Here is a 22,738-nt window from a genome sequence, read left to right as displayed (position 1 = left end):
CTGCTGTGAAATTGAGCCTGAGAAGAAGGAGGGCATGGAGGGAAGGTGGGTTTAATTTTGTTTTCATATCTTACTACCCAATTGTCATTAATGAGCAATAAATTAATCTTCTCCAAGACGAGCCTGTTTTGCCCATCACAGAAATTCACCAGCAATGTCCATGTTTTTATCTCAACCTTTCTTCATCGTCTTTCCCCTGTCCAGCTGGGGAGGGCAGTAAGAGAGTGTGGGAGGCACCTGGTGGCCAGCAGTGGTCAACCCACCACAACACTACAAGCAAAGCATAACCCCGAGTTAGAAAACTTTGAGTTCACATAACAGTCACCTCACTTAAACTTGAATATTTTTTCCATTTTACTACAGACAAGCATTTACCAGCACTAGATTTGTTCCTTTTGGGGCAAGTTACCTGTTACCATGCAAAATAAAGCAGGCCATTGGTATCTTTCCAGCCCTCAGAACTGGCAGATCTAAACTCAGCCTCCACGCCAGACAATTTTAAGGACAATTATGTTCCAGTTCTTAGATTCAAACCACGGACCTCTTTATTTTAACAAGAACTATGTATCGCCCTTTCTGTTAAGGTATTTACCCATTTTGTTTTGGGTATTATCTCTTGTGACTCAGATGGGTTTGCTTTCGGTGGCACGCCACAGTATGGTTAAAATTCTGATGGCAGATGAAGTGTCAGCCACCCCAGAAAATTCATCCATCTTTCACATAAAGCCAACTTTGGTCTTGACACACCTCTTGATTGATTCCATAGATTCCTCTAGGAAAGCTCAGAATTCCTTAAACCTGTTTCTTGATGTGCTTTAGCATTGCAGCCATACTTTATGAAGACAAATCGGTAAGGATTATTCTCCAGGTGCCTTTAGAATGAAGATAATGAGTGCAAAAGCAACGTAAGCAGCTATCAATTGCTGGATTGGCAACTAAATGACTTCTCTGGAGCCCAAAGAAATGACTTTTCTCCAGTCTACAATTAACCTGTATGGATGGTTAATGGGCAACAGACTACGCCTTAGAAAGAACCCCTCAAAATTCAATACCTGATCCCCATGATTTCACTGATGATGTAGATCTGTGACTCCTCCATAAACCCTGCTTTCTGAACTTCCATGTTGGAAAATTTTCCAATACCTGTGCCAATTAGGATTTTTTAAACCAAGTCCTGTAAAAATTTGCATGTGGGCTAAAAGCAAACATATGCCTCAATAGCGAAGTGCAGAGGGACTCTCAAAGGGCTGCCAGCTACCCTGCCATTAAAAAACCTTGGAAACAAAAATGTCTTTGCCTTTGTGATGGTTCACTCAACAAATAAATAATGTTTTGGGGAAAAGAGAATCGGTGAAGATTGTAATTCATAAATACAGGATGGTTTCATATAGTTGGTTAAATTGTTCAGTTTCTGATCCAGTCACATTTCCTAAAAAACAAGCAGTCTGCAATAGGAGCAGTAATTGTATCAGAGCAGCAGCTGATTGCTTCCATGTTTATTGGCCAGGACATCAACAGAGCTACTAATTCATACAATCTAACAGAAGTCAATTTTAATGCTGCTTCACAGCATTTGTAGTTGTCAAGCCATTAGAAAACAGTTCTGGAAAATGTTTTCATTTACCTGAGGTTTCACAAATAAGACTGTAGATTTACATACAGTACTTTTTGCATATATGTACCAAAACTCTTACTGAAGAAATAAATTACAAACAATGGTACAAAAGCACTCCAAGCCAACTTTTGTTCAACAAGAACATAACTGTGGGGATTTTACAGATTTATTTTTTGCATTACTCTTACAGTAAGCAAACTATTCAGTTTATACAAAATAAACCTGGAGTTTTATATAGTTAAAAAAATCATCTTTGGCTAAACAAAGCTCTATATTTATACATATATTTTTATATATACATATACACACATCAGATATTTTACATGACCATGTAGGAACCTGTACAAATACTTACAGTAGACAGAACATTAAAAAAAAAGTTTCATAATTTACAAAATAGGAATCCAGGTCAGAACCAGAACAGTCCCATCCCCCCCAACCTGTACAGATAAGAAAGTAAATAAACACAGACAAGGAATAAACAATTTCATAATAAAATACTGTCTGCTTTTCTGAGACAGAGAGGAAGCACTTAAGTAGTGAGGCTACTTCCCTCAGTGCCTTCGATATTGTGCACTTTTTGATCTATAAGGATATGATTAAAAAAATACTCTTCGTAGAGTCTGATTTTTCCACAAACATAAAGGCTGCTCTGCCAGCTGACCATTCTGAGAACAAATTTGGTTAGATCTAAATCTCAAGTAAGTAAACAATTGTCACAAACGTTTGTTAAGAACAACCACGGATAGGTACAGAAATCCCCAACGATATCACTAGGCCTTGCCTACGTAGCTCATCCGATCATCAAAAGCAAATGTTATAGAAGTATATGTGATGGAAGACTGCCAGAACAGGCATCATAACTTACTCAAGTAATTCCTTTTAACAGTTTCCAAAGTGCTGCCTAAAATGAGACTATACACTGTCTGGCAGCATGACAGTCGGTTCCACCGGTCATGTTTACAGTATTCCAGAGGTGTCAGTGGCAACATCACTGATGAATTATCTGATGGTTTATTAGAGTGAAAAGTCGGTCCCGTTAGTTACTACATCTCAGGAAGGGAGCCAAAAATCATTACGCTGAAACTGAAGAAGTGTTCATTGGGTTCTGGAAAATATAATTTAATCCAAGTTCAGAGGCAGTGTGTTTAAATGAGCTAATCTCAGCAGCTGCCCTGACTGAATAAAGACTACAGCAGTTCTGATCCTCAGCACTGACTAAAACCTCAAACATCAATGAATCCATAATGAAAGCATGACCTGTGCAACCCTAGAGGGGTGGAAAAAGAAAGCTTTTTAGAAATTTGGGAAAACCAGCAACATGTATATGACGTGTGTGTTTGTGCATATAGATACATAAACACACTTTCAGTATGTACTGGTGAAACTGGAAGCATTTATAAGAGTCCTTTAGAATCAAAAAAATACCACAAATTTCCAAACAACTTGTAATGATAGATACAACTGCTGTCAAAACATGTCTAATTGTCAAGCGTTTGAAATTGCCTGTTTTGACAAAAAAAAATTTTCTCCCAATTAATTACTATAAAATAACATTTTGTAAGACTGTAAAAGTCTGTTTCTAAATTAGTAATAATATATATATATTTAAACAGAACAGAATGTTCATTATGCAGAAAACCTATGCACTTAAATTAATTTAACTTAAGCTAACTTAAGCACCTTTCCCAGATGTAGTTTGGAGAAGATAAATCAGCCTTTTCCAGATCAAAAAAAAAAAAAAAAGAAAAAATATCCTTTTTTTTTCTGAAAGAAAAAAATAATCCGCTATACAAAATTCAATGCTAAGTCTTTTTGAGTATCAGCAGAACTGCAAAGTCTTTTAAGTCTTCAAGATGGTTCTTGATAAATGAACACTCATCAGTCTATTTCACAGTTTAAAAGAAACTGAAGAACCGGTCACTGCATTAACAACTGGCTTCATCGTCTCCCAGCAGCTGGGACTCATTTTACTTGACTTCAAAAACCCAAATGTTAGGAGTCTAATCTAAGCCAACTGTCTAGACTTTCTCCATTGTCAATGGAGACCGATGGGCACCCTGAAGGAGAAATTAATTCATCTCTTTCTGTTGAACAGGAGACAGTAAGAAGCGGCTTACAGAGCATGCTTGAAGTTGAAGGCAAACCCTACACTCTGCTAGGTGCTCCCCTTGAAACCCACTAATGAACAACTGACAAACAGTAAAGAACCACCTAACCTTACCATCAGAATCTGATTACTGAATAAGCAGCTTCTGGAATTACTGAATTGTTGGAATCAGTGCCTTGACTTGTTTTAAAAGAAAAAGGCCTAACCTCTTAAAGTACCACTTCTTGTGCTCCAACATAACCGTAGCCTATCAGTCCCCAGGATTACCTACCAACTGGATTCCAAAGAACTCTTAGCTTTTTAAAATCATGTTTTGATATCACCATATGCAGTACTTCTGCCAAGATAAGCAAGAGCCACCATTTCTATTTGACTGCATTTGCCTACGGAACACATTGAACCAACAGATGTCACGCCCTTGAAGTGATATTGCTCCACTTGTACGTGCACATTCTTTCTCAGCAGTTTGTTCCTGACGTTTCCTCTGCATTACTCTGTTGCTCTGACAAAACATTTCAGAGGAAACACGGACAGGGAGGTAATAATTAACAGTGCATCAGATTTACCAAACTTCGTACTCTGACTTGGATACCTCCCGCTAATCCCACCACACGAACGCAGTGGCTATGGTCCATCGCTGCTGGTAACAGCTAAACCCTGCAACCACAAAGCAGTTGGATGGTACATTTACTTGCACTTGGATTTCTTGAACAGCTTCATTAACTGCTTGAATCTTTCTGAAACCTAGTGGAGGACAAAAAAGGCACATTATTAAGGCCCTGGAATTTCATACCAAGACAGACTGATCTCACAGTGTAAGGTTAAAAAAAACAAACAAGAAAACAAAAAAGAAAACTTATTTTGTGTTTCTTGTTAGCTTCTATTATGTTTTAAGGGGAGAATTTTCAGAGCACCACACCCACATTAACTGGATTTGTACTCCAAAGGATTTAGGAAGTCTTCCTGCATGCACCTTTGACATCTGAAATAGCCTCCAGGTTCATCCCAGAGGCCACTACTGGTTTAACACACATTTCTTTCCTACCAGTGAGAGGGTTTGAAAGGCAAAAGACAAAGGCTTCAAATCAATTAGACCTGAATTTTGCTTACTCACTTAACTATAGGATTCAAATGAAAAAAAAAAAAAAAAAACAAAAAAAAAACATTTTGTGCTACACAAAAAGCACACCTTATTGGCTATTTTCTACCCTCTTGTAGAACTGTTGTTTCAGGTATTTACAGCCCATGGTGGTGCAATTTGCCTCCCAAAAATTTTACAAAACTGGTCTGCAGGTGAGAATCCAACATTTCTGAAGAATGCCATAAACACACAGACATCACTGTTTTACATATGCCAACCATCCACCTCAACAATTTCTAAATCCCTCAAAGCCATGTCAAGGCTATTGGTTTCTCCAAATTACTTTTCTTTATCTTATTGCTGCTTCAACACCAGTGATAGGCCCCTAGCCTATCACTGAACGCAGCAGTATCAAGGTGCCAATCAAACAGATACTGATGAATCCCAGGACCATAATACTCTGTTAATGTGTATTTTTAAAAAGCGACATCTGGGAGAATCAGAGATTGATTTTTCAAGAATTCCCCAACAAAAGACATGAGGAAAAAACAACTCCAAATTAACAAAGATCTCCAGAGGTCTTTGTTCAACCGCAATCATAAAAATATCAACGTAGTTGTTATCAAGGAGAAGAATGGTAATACCTACCTGATTGGGGCTTTTGTTCAGCCTGGTGGCTAAGGAAACAAAGGTTTTACTTGATGGTCCTTTTCTCTGACATTCCAGTAAAATTTCTCGGTCGTCATTTCTACAGCAAAAATGGATTTTTAAAGTTTTAAGACAGATTTGCACATGTGCACAAACAACAAAAAAAAACACACCTACATGAATATATAAAATTCTGAATACTTCCAAACTACAGGACATGAATTCAAATAGCAGCAATGAACTGATGGAGGACTCCCCCCTCTACTGGCACAGAACAAGAGTCAGTGCAAACAAGAAAGTGGCGGTGAGATTACGTTATCCTGTCAGGAAGGGCAGGATTATTAAAGGAGTTAGCCCCAAACCAACATGATTTAAAAGACTTTTATGCTTCTCAAGCAGAAACTTAAAGTTCAGTTGTAAGGAGCTCCTGAATTCCACAGGGGCCAGTAGTTTGAGGCAAACTTGTCTCAGTTTGCATGGCGAGGCAGCACCTTTCACCAAAGGCCCACAGAAGTTCAGAGACTAAACAGAGATGTCTGCTCCCCATATTTGGCCTCATACAACAAACACACAGAGTGCATCTCCAGTTCAGATGAGAAAAACAGGACCAGGAGTCTATTCAGAAATGTGCCACTGATTTGCTGTTTGCCTTGTTTATCAGTTCAGGTATTTGTAAAATGTGTACAGACACTATCATTATACAGTAGCTACCACAGATCTTTTGGTGAAACATGCCACATTCAATAAAATGTATTTAATTTCCTTTATTTCACAGAAAAACATAATGGTTAGCCTAAAAAAAAAAAAAAAAAAAAAAAAAAAAAAAAAAAGTCTATTTAAATAGCATAGCTCAAAGATGGACAAAGACTGAGACAGAGAAACCATGGTCATATCCACAAGGGAAATTTTAACCGTATCATCCTCCCTCACTGGTTTGCATGTTTGCATGTTAAAAATCTGAATCTTTTCAGAGCCTCTATATACGCTGTATGTACAGCACGTGTTCCCACAGAGCATCTGGGCTGAATACTCCACGAACGGAGCACACTGCTGCAGATGGAGCAGCAGAGACCCCAAAGCAGCAAACTGTTGGCTCTCGTGCCTTTTATCAGTGGGGGAAATCTGCAGCCACTGTCCTTTGTCCAGTCACCAGCACCCCCAGGACTTGCAGGAACATCAAAGGCTTCCAGCCCTGCAGAGGCTGAGTGCAATTTTGGGGCAGGAGACCCAAAAATTACAGACAGTACAATATAGTAAAGGTCTTGTTACTTGAGCATATCAGCCTTAAAAACAAAAGCAGAAAATACCCATGCTTTGGTAGATCTGGGTAAGTGAAGGAATTAGTTATGACGTATGGAAGTCTGACTCTTTTTATGGCAAATCCGATTTAACCTACCCAAGAAATAATGAAAGATCATCCTCTTCCAAAGGCTGCTACATGAAGTAAATTTGTTTCTTAAATTTGTTTTCCACAGGACAACAAGAGTGAAACAGACCGTGGTACCTTTCAATGGTACTCTAAGGGAAGAAATCATTTCCACAAAGCCATCCTGCACAGGCAGAAACTCCTACACCGCTATTTGGAGGATATAGAGCCGAATAACTTCAGCTGTCAGCTAAATATCCTCTTTTTCCCACTTTCCAGTGTATTACATAGCTTAAAAAACAAAAGGGAAGAAGAAACAGATCAAAATAGGGAATTATTACCTTGTCCAGGAAACTACTACTTCTCCCTTTTTTTTAATGATGTTTTTGGCATACAGACTAGGCGATGTCGCACACGAAGCCAAAGGAGAACACTCTTTGTTTTGCTGCAGCTCATTGTTCTTAGCATAACATTGTTTGTGTCCCAAATTTATCTCTTCAGATTTTGTGTCACTTCCCTCGCTCTCTTCGCCCACTTCTTCTGTCTCTTTTCGTTGCCTTTTTGAGTTGGAATTCTCTCTGACAGCCTCCTTTTTACGTTTTTTATTACTTTTGTCATCTATACTTATCTGGGAACCCACATCAGAATTCAGAGTGGGTTTTTCTTCAAGATTACATTCGCCTGTGACAGTCTCGTTGGAAAGCTCTTCTGTTAAGTCTATGAATCCATCAGAGCACTCTTCCAGTTCTTCTTTCCTATCACAGATTTCTGAGTTTCCTGTAGGAGCTTGCTGACTCGTGTTCTCTGCAGCAGATCCCGCTACAAAGCATGAAGTTTCTTTAACAGCATCGTCTGTTAAGTCTATGCATGACCCTGCACCGCATCCAACAGGAAACAAAGCTTGGGATTCAACACCTGCTTCACTTAAGTTTTCAGATACTTCCAATTTGTGTGTCTGAGACTGCTCAGAGCCTTCATTTGAGCTTTCAACGTTGCACTTATCTGCGTTTGAAGGTTTTCTACAGGGCCCAAGCAAGCCAGGAGTTGCTTCCCTTCCAGTGCTACTGTGAGACTCCTTTGGAAGCTGAGGCAAGGCAGAGTTTTGCTCTTGTCCAGTGCTGCCATAAGGCACCTGATCTGCCTTAATCAGATTGGGTTTGACAGTTTCCAGCACGGTGGCAGCTACGGCACCCTGCCTGCCCCTTTCTTTTTCACCACTTCTCACCTCTTTTTCACTCTTGGCTGAGGATGCCCGTGCCTCCTTCACTGAAGCCACCTGCTCAGAGGCTGCTGCGACGGAGGGCACCGCGCGCCTGATCTTCACGATGAAGTGATCGTTGGATTTCTCCATGATCACCGCTTGCATTGGCAGGCTGGGGCGGCACTGAAAGCCAGGAACAATTGGACGGCTGGTCCACGACGAAGAACAACTCGACCTACTGCTCGAGTTATCAGATTCTAAGGCCAAGTGAATGTCTTGTTCCGTGGCATCCTCCTCTTCAAGAAGCGCATCCTCGCTGTAATGTGCGCTGAGGACACCCTCGGGAGTTGAGCCAGAATTACTCTCAGGCTTCAGGAAGCTCAGGTGAGCATCTGATTTCAAAGGTGACGGGATAGTCAGGGAAACAGCCAGGTCCTCGAGGAGGATGGAGGAAACAAACGATTTGCTCTTTTGTAAACTGCATTCATCTTCTTTGCACGAAGTGGCGCCTGTAGGAACCTCAAACATGCAGCTTTCATCCAGCACGTCTGGATCGACAGACATCTGAAGCCTCGTGGTTAAAGAAGGAGCTCTCATGGGTGAAACAACAGGCCAGCTGATATCCTCTACCGATCGAGACTCCACAGCAGCCTCCTTCGGAGCAGCCTCTTGCACTAGCTCAGCAGCATTGCTTCGGCACTTCTGACTATCTGGAAACTGTTTTTCTGGTGTCCTGAACTCCCACTCGTGTCTGTCAATGTTGCTACCAACGTTTTTTTCCAAGAGATCAGAACCTTGCAACAAGCTTTTGAAAATCTCGCCCATCTGAGCATCACTTACAAGATTAAACGTAAGACTGGATGCTTGCTGTTCCGTGAGCAGCTCGTAACTCAGATCAGACTTGTTAGCATCTCTGGATAGCTGGAATCCTTCTTTGTCATGTTTTACACCCTTCAAGGGAGTGACAGCGCCTTGCAAATTATTCTCTTTAGAGGGCTGCACTTTGGTTAGGGAATTCCTTGTGTTATCAATGGAGTTGAGACATTTTGTAAAGGCGGTTTTTGCTGCATCTGTTTTATTCTTCTCGTGGTGACCCTTAGCTCGGTGATAATCCACAATGTGCTTTGAAAGGATAAATTCTTCAGGTTTTTGAGATCTGGCTTTCAGAGACTTTTTTCTAGATCTTTGTACATCATTTTTATGGCCGATTTTGTGCTTTTGTTTTCCTGTTCTTTCATGCTTCCCTTCCTCACTCTCATTCCCCACCTTTACCATGTCACACTGTTTTACAATGATTCTCTTTATCTTGTCAAATAAGTAGTCGAGCTGTTCGTCTACAAATTTCCATAACTGTTTTTTCATATCTGATACCTGTTGTTCAAAGAGACGGTCCACTATGGCATTCTTTTTAACTTGCTTAAGTTTTGCCTCTATAATATCACATATGTTCAATTTTAACGCCTCGCCCGATGTAGACATTTTGGAAAAGTTCAGGTATTTTATTAACGACGTAAAATTTATGATAGCAGATTCGATAATTCTGTGAAAATGCTGAACTGGGAAGTGTACCTTGAACTTCATGTAATTTTTCCTCATCTGCTTTCGTATAGCTCTTAGCATCTGCATGACTTCTTGCACGCTCGAAGGTTCAACTATAACTTGAACTATTTTTTCAAGACAAGTGATGCTCACTGTTTTAGTTTTCTTCATATCCTTTGAGGATCTGAAAGCCTGGTTTTTATGCCTCTCTCCGTTCTTCTTTGTACTTACTTTCACAGAAACAAATTTTCCGTTATCTTCGCTGCAGCACACAGCTTTGTTCTTTTGATTCTGCGGACTGCTGGTCAAATTTCGTGTTTCAGGAGAAGTTTTTGGTCTTGAAATTTTGGGATTTTCAGAGCTTCTTTCTGGTTTAGATTTTCCTTCATCTTCATCACTACTTATGATTTCTCCTTCTTCTATTTCATCTGAAGAGATACTCAGCTGGGACTCCATCTCTAGATGCTCATCAGACATGCTAACTGGCTTTTGATTTTCTTTATTTACCTCCTTTGACAAATTCTTTGAGGGGCAAACAGCAACTGTGCCTTCAGGAATTAAATCTAGAAAAAGAAAACAGTTTGCTAATCACCAGCAAGAACACAATTATAAATAGATATTTTGAGGAAAACAGGATCCTATTCTGTAAAGTGACTCTGTCAGAGTTGTTAGATTGAAATCGCCACTGACAACTCAGGAAGTTTCAAAGGGCAAATAAGGACTTGCCATTTCACCAGAGACGCACGATCTACCTTACAAACATATCCATTGAGAAGAGAACAATCTGTAAGTTTCCATCAGTTTTGAACTTCTTTCCACTCCCTTTAACAAGTTTTATGAGCACTGCACAAGCTGAATTAACGTTGACATCATTAGGGATCAACATTTGCATACAATACTTGGTTTTCTCTGAACAGTCTCACAATGAAAACAAAATGAGCAGTATGAATACCCTATTAGAGTCAGCATTCAGCTAACTTCTCCCCCACTGACAAAAAGATCTACTTAACCCTGCAAGTCTTCCAATGCACTAACCTACTAAACAAAAAGAGAGGACCATTATATAGTAGGTGCCGTACACACGATAAACTCCTTTCGCAGTTTTTGATGCATTTAAGATTGCCAGCACCACAAAGAAGCAAAGTTTTTGTTTGTTTGTTTAAATTAGGAGAAAGCCTCAAGTTCAGGTTCCTGAATGACAGAAATAGGGAATGAGATACGTGAAAGGAAAAGCTGATATTTCTGCCAAAGGTAGAAATCCTTCCTGTAAGTTTATGTCCTACCTATAAGTTTATTGTTTTATATTTTTGAGATCATTAAATATGCATTTAATAATTATTTAAAATTCAAAACGCTTTTGTTAAGAAAACTAAGCAATTGCAGTTAGCTACAAAGCAGCATATTGCCAAAGAAGAAAAGGCAAGCTAATTGCCAGTGTACAAAAAATCCCCTGAAATGCCTATGTATTGGTTAATGAGTTTTGCAGCTAATTACAGGCTTGTCGGACACTCTAGTTAATAAAACTCCTGTGTTCAATCTCACATAGATTAGACTGCTTAACGACTTCTAACAAACATTTCATCTTTTTATGATCCTATCTGAATTTCTTCCCATAGAAAAACAAACTTGTGATTAACGCTTTTGAGCAGTATTTGAAAATGTTCACACGGATTCTGCGGGAGCAAAAACGTATTTCTTTCCTGCCTCCATTCCAGTCTCACGAGGATCGACACCTTCCCAAACTCATCAATGTGATGCTTTGACAAACTAAAGCACAAAACCGAAGTGGTCAAAAGGCACTATGAAATGTCCCCCTTCCTGCTCAACAGTAGAGATGGGAGTGCTGAATAGCAAGGCCAAGAGAAGCCAGAACCTCCCATCAATTCAGCAGATGCAGAACATTTGACAGGCATATTGCTAGTTAGATCACAAAGGAAACGAGGCATCTGACTTCACAGATGGAATCGCTGCTCTGTGATACGGTAACAGGTTGTGGACAGGACTGGCTCCTCTAATAAGCGACCCAGGGAAACGGCACAATATGAGAAAAATACTTTGATGTGATGTTCAACTACTCTGCTCCCACATTGCCCCAGCCAGTTCAGAGAATACAAACCACTGCATGAATGAAACCAACCACTACAGCAGCTCACACTTGAGAGTGTAGCTTTCTGAAGTACAAGGGAGAGAATTTGAGACTACCCCACACTAAGATTCACAAAACAAAGCAAAGCAAAACAAAGGTTATGACCTGAAACATAAGAAAAAGGCTATCAGTGTAGCTCTCCCATTCCTCTTCTACTAGGAAGTCAAAACTTCCAAGAAAACTTTTTAGTGGTTGCAGAGCATTACAGGAAGCTTTAAGAATCACACAAGGAAAAGATTTAAATGTTGAGTTCAGCATTTTCTCTTCCTTTTTGTGCTGCCACCATATTTTATCTCTTTGACATCATGTTTAGGAGTCAGCTCTTAATGGTCTATCCTAGTGTTCTCTGATTTGTTCTACTTTTTTGCCCCTGACTGTCTCACAGTTATAAAATATACCTTAAAATTCAGAGTGAAATTCACCCAAATGGAGAGTTCTCTTAGCTGACACTCTCAGGTACTCTTTCCAGTTTTCACACAAATAAATACTTGAAAGAATAGGATCCTAATTAACTTTTGCCTCTAACATTTCAGAGAAATACCTGATGAGATATAGCCAGAAGTGACCACAATTAAGAAACATACATATATGATTTTTGAGAAGTTTGTAAATCAACTTATTTCAACCATTCAGTGTTAAGCAGTAACTCCAGTTTTGCTTGCCCTACAGTTCCATTGGCTACAACCTTGACTGTAGCATTACATGGTTCCATATAAACAAAAGGATCGTTATGACTTACACAGCTAAAGAAGCAACCTGTACTTCTGAGAAAGCAGTCAAAAAAAAAGCCATTTCTGCTTTCCGTGAATGCCTCTTTTAAGGCTTTATGGCCAAAACAAATTAGAGCACATATGTGTGAATACCTTTGTTATAACTCTTCCCGAGACCTTTGCAGGGACTCTCCATCCTAAGTGCTTTTGCCAGAGGGCGCATCGGGCTGTTGAGCGGGCTGATAGCTTTCGGAATGTACCTCAAGTGATTGAGATCGATGCTCAGTATTGAACTGTCATCATCAACGGGTACCGGGTTGGTTTCTCTCTCTTTAGCTCTAGAGTGCACCTCACTGCTAAGAGATGTTGTTGGACTGATTTCAGTGAAGCCTGGCCCCAGAGCACAGGGATTCTGGTCGAGCAATGGTGCATCTGGGTCAGTTGCTGCAGTTCTGTCAGGTGACTGAGACGTGCTCATGCTCATTTCACAGACAGTCTTCTCCTCAACAGGAGGCTCCAGATTTTCTGCAGCCAAGTGATCGCCATCCTTCACTACTTCCATTAAAGAGTCTGGTTTTGTTTCACTGATGTCACCTGCAGACTCCTCACAGGACTCCAAGTCACCAGAACTTTGGGCTTCCAAGTCCCCTAAGCCAAGGTTTTGAGAGCCATGGTGGTCTGCTGAGTTTTCCATGTCAGCGGCTAGCCATGTTTTATCTTCCTCTTCTTTCTCTGTTGCTGACTCAGGAAGGGCTCCCGGACTTTCACTGCCCGGTTCGGACTGCGCCACTTCTGCTGCTGGCACGTTATCGTCCTGCATCACCCCCACTGCCACGGGCAAGTTCTCACATGGTGCCACGCTCCCTGCCACCTCCAGGGAGGGAGCTTCAGGGTGATCCAGATCCATCACGGCCACTGCTGAGGCTTCTGATTCAACCGGACCACAAGCCTCTGCTGCTGCTGACAAGGTTTCAGCCAGCATCTCCTCAGGAACCAGGACCTCTGCTGCTCCTGGCAAGGCCGGGGACTCTATCTGGCTCGCTACCAGTTCTGGTGAGGTTTCTGAGCTCACTTCATCAGTTGTCACTGCTGGCGGTGCTTCAGGCTGTGCTGGATCTGCTGCTGCTCCTTTCAAGGCTTCATTTTCAGACCTGACAGAAGCAGGCACTGCTGGTTTCACGCTGGTTTCAGCTGTGCTGTCCTGAACTTGTAGTGTTGAATTAGCCTGCTCTGCAGGAGCACAGTTAACAGGGTGGGCAGTGTCTACCATTTCTGCCTGCAGAGTGAGCTCTGCAGTTCCCTCATCGGTGGCCTTTTGGGAAGATGTTTTAAGTCCATCAGGTGGAGAAAGGCATTGTTTTTTTGCAGGCGACAGAGTTAAATTCAGCTTTTCCATAAAGCTAAGTTTTAAGTCCTTGCTTTTTGTCACAGTGTGATCTTTAGTTTTGGAAAATTTATGGTCTTTTAAACCATCTGCTACTCTTGATGTTTCTTCTGACTTAGAGGACTTGTTTCGTTCACTTTTTGCAATGTCTGTACCCTTCTTGAATTCCTTTGTGTACTGGTGAGAAATCTCTTTTGTAACTTTTCTTTCATTCCTAGAATGTCGATTTTCATCCTGATTGTCCCTCTCTCTTTTCCTTTTTTCTTCGGTTCTGTGCTTCTCCGATTTGGAATGTGCTGTTTCCCATTCATACCTGCTACTGTTTTCCTTGAAGCGTGCATGTTTATGCTCTCTGCTACTGGAATTAGAAGGTGAGGACCTCCCTTCTCGAAAGCTGTGATCATTTGCTCCTCTGTCTCTCTTGCAGTCAGTGTCTCTTCCTTTTCTAGACTCCTCCACGCGACATTTACGTGATTCATGAAGAGTCTTTGAATGTGGACTGCTCCCTCTACCAGACCTTCTTGGCTGCTCCTGCAGCTTCTCATTTAGTTTAAGTTTTTGGCCAGAGGTTTTTTCGTCTTTATCATGTGTTTTAATGTCCTTTTTAATCGCATTTGGTGATCTCTCATCTGCATACAATTCTCTTGTTAGACATCTGTCTTTACCAGTAGCTTGTTTCTCCCAAGAAGAAACGCCCCTTTCTATTCTTCTGTCTACAGCTGGGCTGCTTTTGAGTTTTATGCTCTGACTTTTTTGTTGCAACTCATTTTTACTAACCTTCTCCGGAAGGGTCTTCAGCTTTTGATGAGGATCTGAATTCCCCTCTTCACTTTCAACACCGTTAGAGTTACCACTGTTACCAGTGCTCTGATGTACTTCTCTTTTGTACTTGGTGACAGTTCCCCTACTGTATTGTTCATCACTTTTCATTTCTTTTTTCTCCTTTCTGTTATCCTTGTTGCAACTATGGTCATGGTTCGGTAGACATAAATGAGCACCATCGCCGCAGAGCTCTTCAGGAGGGTATCTCAGTACGTACGGAGTGTTTCTTTTTTCGGAGCTAAACTTCCCATTGTCCCCATTGTGAGATGAGTAACCGTGGTGCATATCCTTTGAGCAGTCATTTTTCACTCTATGTTCTGTCTTTACGTTGTCACCTAAGTCAGAAGGTCTGAATTTGGATTCTTTAGCTTTACACATCTCCGAACACCGTCCGTTGGTTGATCCAGGAAGATACGCTCTGGTGAAGCTACTTCGATGATTGGGAAATTCCGATAGCCTGTTTATACAAAGAAAAAGCACACCTCGTGTTAGTTTTGAAATGTATTTAAAAATAACTAAACCCAAATTACAGCGGCCAAAAGCCAAATTACAATATCTCTCTACAAGCTTGTCATCCTTTCTTCCACCTCCAAGCTGAAGCAAACATGGGATAAAAGGGAAGTTAAATAATTTCTACTAATACACAGTAAAATCATATAATTTGTACACATATACCCCAAATGAAATTTGTGTAAGGAAAAAGCAAGATCTGTGGAAAAATACTGTATTAGGTCTAATTAACGCTTTTAATAATTTAAATTAATATTTCACTATCCAGCAAGAAAAAGAGTCTTTTGTTAGGAAAAAGTTGTTCTTTACATACCCATGGTTTGCAGTATCAGTGATTAAAAACAAAAAAAGAGCAATTCAATAGTTTACTACCCTGCAGACTGGCAGCCACAATAGGCACACAACCGTGCTTACTCTACCCACCGTGAAAACAAACTACTGAGGTTGAAACTTGCTGCAAGCTACGGGAAGCAAGTAGTAAACTACAATAATCAAGCCTCATCAAGGCCACGTGCTACTGCTGCAAGGTCATCATAAGAAAAAAATACAAAATTAAAAAGGCACACGTAATCTGTATAGCCTGAACTCTTACTCACTACTGCAAGTACTCATTAAAGTTACCTCACCAGAACAAAAAACAAGACATTCCTGCCAGGTTCAACAAATTGCTTCGTAACAAGGACATGATTAAAGGCAGTGGTGACTTTCTTAAACACCTTCTACTATTCTCAAAAGAATCACAGATTGTGTCTAATCCATGCAGAAGAAAACAGAAATAGAAGTGATACCAATAAATGATGGCAGCAAACCACCTTTTAATTTAGTCAAGCATAAAGTAGCAGTGTCCAATTGTAAGAAAGCAGTTCTTTACCTCCACTACATAACAGAATTGGTTTTGCTTTTTAAAACAGCACACTCCTTTTGGAATGAAGCAGTAAATTTAAATGTGTAACAATCAGCTTATACTACCGGCTATATTCCAAAATTGTGCAATTGCGTGATGAGAATGGAGCTTCACATTGAATAACGCTGCTCCTGTTGTAATCCAAAGCCCTTTCCTATATTTTTGTTTAATTTTGAACTGTACTGTCAAGATTTTGCCATTAAATCTGTATTCATGAGTGGTGAATGTAATTGTGTAGAACAATTTTTTTTTTGAGATAAACACTAACAATTTTCCTGAAAGATATAATCTTTGAAGCAGCCTTCACAGACAGGCTGCTGAAGGTGAGCTCATTTATTACAGACCATGCAACAGGCAAGGCGTATGTCTAAGACCTCCACGTGCCACTGTCCTCATGATTTTCCACAACAGATGCCTCCAAAACAGCTAGGTTAAGTATCTCATTCAAGAGTTTTCACCACCATCAGAGGGTACTGCAACAGAGTCTGAAAAATCTTTAGTGACAGTGAGTATTCAAAACAAGAATATACTTTAAAAAATGTAATTTGGAACACTAAATACTATGCTCAAGGTGTGAAAGTGACGGTTATTGTTTCACAACCAATCAACTGAAAGAATTACACAAGGTAAAACCCCTTGGCTTCAATCCGATAACTTCTCATTTTCTTGATTTGGAAAAAAATGGCACAGTTAATACACATACAGCCTCTAGCAGTATAATAGTAAATAAACCTTTTTTATGACACTTTTGGTGCAAGAAAGCGTCAAACTGAAACACAGACAAACTGATGATGTGGCTGACGTCACACAAGTGACAAGCAGGTGACCTTGCAATAAGCTAGGGGTCCTAAATTGTGGACTATTACTGTGGTTTCAAGCAGTCTAAAAACCTTACACTCAATTACTGCATACTTAAATATTTCCAAACCTTCCTTACAGTAAGATTAGTAATACACAGAAATAACCAAAAACCCAAAAATCCTCTAGCTGCTGTCCTCCATCACTGGGAAAGAGGATTTTCACATCTTGCTTTAAAAACATTATATAGTTTCCTTATGTCTGTTCATTGACTATTTGAGAAATTTCATGGAATTCATCTGTCTGCGACTATAAAATAGAGCAGTTCCAAAGCTGAACCATGCAAAATATCCACTTTGAAACATGCAAGGTTGTTAGACAACCCAACACGAATGGGTGATTAAACAAATCAAACTAACAAAAAAAAAGAAGCGACTAACAAAGCAGTCACCCTTTGCATTCCTCCTTGTTTTTTCAATCAGAAACCAAAGATCTCACCAAGCAAAAAAAAAATAAATACCTGCTTTCTCAGACACACTATTGCAAAACTACTGTTATTTACTAGCTAATGATTTTACTTAGAATACACACAAAGTTTGTAAGAAGTATATCAAGGTGATCACACAAAAAGCATGTTTGAAGTTACACTGAAGTTTCTAGCTGTACCTTTGATGGAGATTACTGATTTCTTCATCCTTACGGTTAATTTCCACTCTTGCTGTTTTGATAAGTGCTGAAATATTCTTTTTAAGAGCTTGGTTCTCATTCTGTAGAATGATGTTCTGTTTTTTAAATAAATACAAAAAGAAAGTGAGAAGGGTAGGGAGAGTAGGAAAGAGAGAGAAAATGAGAATTAGTTTAGGAATCCAAATACATAACAAAACAGTACAAGACAATTGTTAGAAAAAGACTTATCATATGTACACTGACAAGTGAACATTAAAAAAAAATGTTTAGAGAAGTCAGAATTACTGAGATTCAAAGGATTTTTATTTTTTTTAATTATTATTACTTTTTAAACATCATTCATATTTCTGCTCCCATTTATGTTCCAGGTAGTTACTTAGAAAACAAAACAAAACAACTGAGCTAAAAACCTACAATCCTCCCTTTTGCTTCATTCTTTTACTCAATTTGTTGCTTTCATGGTCACTGCATCAAATAACAGATGTAGTTTTTAACAGCTTTCAAGAGATTGAGGGAAGGTATCAAACACAACTTTGGGTGCTCTATCGTTCTCACATTTCTAGACACTTTGTTCCAGAAGCCTGTCTGTCAATTCCAGAGACAGCCCTTCTTTTAATAAATGTCTTAAGCAAAGCCAGAATAGAGCACGTATGCTGTCCTCAGAGCAGCATACAGATTTTTCAGGAAACAATACAGAGGTGCCATAGAGCAGAAACTGCTTACTATTTCAAAGCATAGAATATTGGGGACTTATCTGTAACACACAGTAGAGCACGTAGCAGAATTGCCCAAGGTAACCGAATTATATGGGATGGCACAGCACAGGGACACCAGCTCAAGCTGAAGATAAGTTCAGCCTTATCAAAACGGCACTCTGCTGAACGCAGCCATCCTCTTCCAGCTCTAATGACAGCTTGGGTTCCTTGCAACCTGCTTCCTACTGCATTACAGACAGATTTTTATCAACCAGAAAACCATGGATTTTTCTGATAAACAGTTATTTAACATGCTTATTTTTTAATTAAGGAGACAGAAGGTAACTTTTTAAGCAATTCAAGTCTTACTGCATGCAACTCTGTAAAACAAGTCAAGTTACCTGATTTTGTCACACGATATCCTAACAACTCTCCTGACACCTACAGAGGTGTTTTACAATCCATCCGTGTAATGAATTAATTCTAAAGAGAATATGAAATGAACTCTCTCTTTCTAAGCAATATTCGGTTTGCTTCACATAAATCTTAACAATGTTGCCCTTTGAACTACTGTACCTGTGCCTGTATTTCCTTAAATTTCTTCATCAGCTCTTTAATTTGCTGTTGACATTTTCCATACTCTGCCTGCAACTGTCAAAGAGAGAAGAATTCACAATACAGAAGTGGACTTAATCACATAAAAAAGCGACTCCTCTACACTTACAATGTGCTAACACAGCAATTTATGTTACAAAGCTCTGTTTTTCCAAAAATACATTTCCAAATCCATATTAAAACAAAAAGCTTCAATACACTCCAACAGGCATAAAACTCACTAAAACGTCACAGACATTCAGATAAGAGGGAACCTGTATGTGCTTGCCCAACAGTCAGGCTAGAGAGTAACAGGAAGTCAAAGAATTGTGAAATTAAAGACAAGATTATTGGGAAGCAGGAACTCTCTTAGCCCTACAGATGGGAACGTGTTTGTCAGATTATCTATAATACAAAATAGGTAAGGAAAAATATGACACAGAGTTGACTAAAAAACAGACTGCCAAGGACACGCTCTTGTCGAGATCACAACATTAAGTAAAAAGCATTTAGTGTGAGCCCTTCTTTAAAATTAGATAGCAATAAAACTTTCACACAAGAAGTGACGACTTCCTTATTTGCTGTTTTTGACAGTCAATTGTTTTCAAACTTTTGAAGTGGCATTTTCATCATTTAGCAGCTTACTGGATGTTTTGCTCCTGCTTCTCCTCTAGTGTGTATCTGTGGACGCTTTTCCCTTTCACTCTGAATCTTGAGTTTATAGTTAAAATGTGTCTTATTGACCAGGATGCGTGATGCTGCACGAGCAAGCGTTCTGCTCATTTGCTAGAAGCAGTTATCTACTGCATAGTTGTCTCCAGTCTTGAGTACATGAGTTCAATTCATGCCCTATTTGCATTAGACTGCTAAAATTTCTTGGGTGAAACATCAAGACCAACCTTGTATCAGAAGGCTGAACAAACATTTACTTAGAAAGAAACCCTGGTAAATTTCTCTGTCACATAACTGATACAACTTGCATGCAAAAGGATGCTAAATGAGGACAGACCATGCCACAGAGACAGCGAAAGATTTACCGATTCTGATAAACTTGCTGACAACAGCTTTATGAACAAACTCTTGGTTTTATTCCTTTACTTAAAAGCAGTTTCCCTGTTTTCCCAATAATGTGAGCATACTGACATACATTTTTGCAAGTTAAAAATGAAAATTGGGAAAAAAAAACAGAAACAGTAAAATTATTTTTGTCATATTAATACCCACCTCATTGTAAGATGCTTCCTTTGCAGTTCCTTCTTCAATCAAGATCTCATCAAACAAGTTTAAACTGTTTCCAGCTGGTGTAGAATTTGGAGCAGAGTTGTCTGTAGAAAGAAAAATAAATTACACAAAGGAATTTTCCCAGCTAGACTGCACTGTGTCACCAAGGAGAAGACATGACATTATCTGAAGAAATTCCCATCCTGAATTTCAGCATTTCTGTTAGTTTTATTGGAATTATGTGATCCAATTTACATCAACATAAAAAGTAATGATGAAAATTAAAGTTCAACTGAAAGCACCACGTTAGAACAATTACAGAATACCCAACAACAAAGATGGGTGCATTTTGTGACTCACTGATAAGTTGTTTTGAGTCAAAGGAGAGCTTCCTCGCAGTAAAACTACCTCATTTACACAGCATGAAGGGCTACACCTAAGCAGTGATGCAAGGTTCCACAATTCTAGAGCTACCACGTAGCAGAAAGCTAGAATAAATATGCACATCCTACAAGTTGTTCAGCTTTTGGCCAGACTTGTCTTTGAAGTATTTGCAGTTGAAAAGCATTTTTGAGAAAAAGAAAACTCAGCTGCCAACGACCTACACATTCACAAACATAAATTAGTTGTTCAGAATAAAATGGGAGGAAGAAAGAAGGGAAAGAACTACTGTGGAGTTGGTGTGGGGTTGAATACCATGCTGCTTCTGCTGAATAAATGTTCTGTGCTGCTTTATGGTCCCTCACAATGTAAATTCCCTTGTTTTAGTTCCAAAGACATTAAAAGAAAAACAAAAGTTACACCCAAATTATTTAGATGACAGTGCTCTTTCCTCAGTGAGCCTGTGCGCTCTGTTCACCTAGCACACATTACCTGATTTACAACACCTCTGAAACACGGATGAATTTACAGCCAAATAAACGAAGTAAACTATCAAACCTACGCTTCGATCTTTGGATGATACTGTAATGCAAGAAGTATTAACGCAGTGCAAGAAGATGTGCAAACATGACGTGCTGTCATGTAGCAAAAATCTCACCCATCTTCTTTTTAAATAAAAAAAAAAAATCCCTCAGAACTAGACTGTATCAAATAATTTGTACCGTGGGAAATGTCTGCATTTTGTTACCTCAATGCTCCCTGCACCTTTTATTTTTACACAACAATGTATTTCAGTACCTGAAATATGGACTTATATATCTTAAACATGGTAACATATAAAATGGAAACTGATGTACAGATGCCTTATGGCTACAGGACGCAGTATAGTCCTTCCATAAGAATTAAGGGAACTCACAGAATAAGGTCATCACAGAATAAGGTCATCACTTGTTCAAATACTAGAAACTGCATTTAATGAAACTGGACTTTACGACTCCTAAAAAAGAACACATTATGGGTCCATTTCTTTCTTACCTTAAATGAAATTATGGTGACACATAAAAGAGGAAAATTACCTACATTAGCACGTGAAATTACCAAGAATGTAGCAAAAGATCAAAAGGACCTACTGAATGTACTCTATCGCACAGAAAAAGTATGTTTTGGAGCTCTCACTGCTGATTTAGTGATCAGTGACTGTTGGCTCTGGTCCTGAAGCTATTTAGAAAACACAAAAGGAAGGTGCATTTTCCACAGTAATGTGTCTTGTAGCGAGGCACAGAGTTGAGGTTTCTCTGCACCCTTCTATATGCCCCAGGTCTCTTTAAATAACCAGCATCACGTGAAAACTGCCCCATAATTTAGCTAAAACATTTAAGAATTCTCAGCTGTATTTGCACAGAGCATAACGTGGATGTCTTCAATTTAAACAAGTAGAACACTGAACTATATGCCAGCCCAGCTAAACCTAAACCTGATGCTAACTGCTGCCTCACTTCAAACCAGCCTGGAAAGCACAGTGGCTACGATTCTTGGAGCGAGATGCGCCCGTACCCACCAGGAACCGTCAAGCCGTTGTCCAACCCATCGTAAATATCCACTGAGCTCTCATCGCCTTCCTTGAAGGGGGAAGCTTCAGCTAAAGAGAAAAAGAGGTAAGAAAATAAAGCAGACAGCGTAGCAGCGTAAATATTTTAACAAATTCAGACTTCTAACTTTGTTGTAGTTACAGCTCTGACCCTGTAAGAGCGCCAGCAGCAGTTGCTATGGAGAAAAAGGCGAAACCTCAGCCCCCTGCGCCCGGCCGGCCGTTGGCGACCCCCCCCCACAAACCCCTCACAGGCAGCACCCCCCCTCCCTCCCCTCCCACCCCCCCCTCCCCTCCCCGCTGCCCTCACCGTCGCAGCGGCTGCCCGGCCCGCCCTGCCCCGCCGCCATGGCCCGGCCCGGCCCGGCCTCCCTACGGCCTCGCCATGGGCACGGAGCCGCCTCAGCAGCCCCCGCGGCTCCGACCGGGGGCGACACCGGCGCCCGGGACCCGGCAGGGACCTGAGGGGACCGGGGAGGGGAGGGAGGGGAGGAAGGGGTTGGGGGGGGGGCGCTGCCCGCCCGCTCCCAGCGCTCCGCCGCCGCCGCCGCCGCTCCGCAGGCCGGGCGCTGAGGGGCGGGGAGGGAGGGGTGGGTGGGGGGGCAGCCAACGGCGGCGGCCGACGTCACGCGGCCCGCCCCCAGCCCCGAGCGCTTGGCGCCAAAGCGGGGCCTAGCGGAGTGGGTGGGCGGGTGGTGGTGGGGGGAGCGCCTACGTTTCCCAGCGTGCAACGCGCTG

The 22,738-nt window shown here is 40.5% G+C and overlaps 1 protein-coding gene across 1 annotated transcript; it reads right to left on the bottom strand.

The window, feature by feature from the left end:
• Window positions 1–1,463: 1,463 nt before the first annotated feature.
• CASP8AP2 (caspase 8 associated protein 2) lies at window positions 1,464–22,518 on the bottom strand. Its single transcript, XM_084514366.1, has 9 exons — window positions 22,311–22,518; window positions 21,971–22,051; window positions 20,035–20,135; window positions 18,793–18,867; window positions 17,501–17,616; window positions 12,570–15,079; window positions 7,162–10,123; window positions 5,455–5,554; window positions 1,464–4,469 (listed from the first exon to the last, which is right to left on the bottom strand). The coding sequence occupies exons 1-9, from the start codon at window positions 22,348–22,350 to the stop codon at window positions 4,413–4,415; spliced, it is 6,042 nt and encodes a 2,013-aa protein (XP_084370492.1). The 5' UTR covers window positions 22,351–22,518; the 3' UTR covers window positions 1,464–4,412.
• Between the last annotated feature and the right edge of the window lie 220 nt (window positions 22,519–22,738).

Source organism: Aythya ferina, assembly GCF_964211825.1.
Source record: "Aythya ferina genome assembly, chromosome: 3".
NCBI lineage: Eukaryota > Metazoa > Chordata > Aves > Anseriformes > Anatidae > Aythya > Aythya ferina.
This window is presented reverse-complemented; position numbering and strand designations above follow the sequence as displayed.

Bases quoted from the DNA above. Each gene is read 5' to 3' on its own strand.
- CASP8AP2 (XM_084514366.1), bottom strand. From the start codon at position 22,350: ATGGCGGCGGGGCAGGGCGGGCCGGGCAGCCGCTGCGACG. The intron at 15,080-17,500 runs GTACAGCTAGAA...TTGTATAAACAG, and splicing joins ATCAGTAATCTCCATCAAAG to GCTATCGGAATTTCCCAATC. The intron at 5,555-7,161 runs GTAATAATTCCC...TTTTTGCTGTAG, and splicing joins GTAGTAGTTTCCTGGACAAG to AAATGACGACCGAGAAATTT.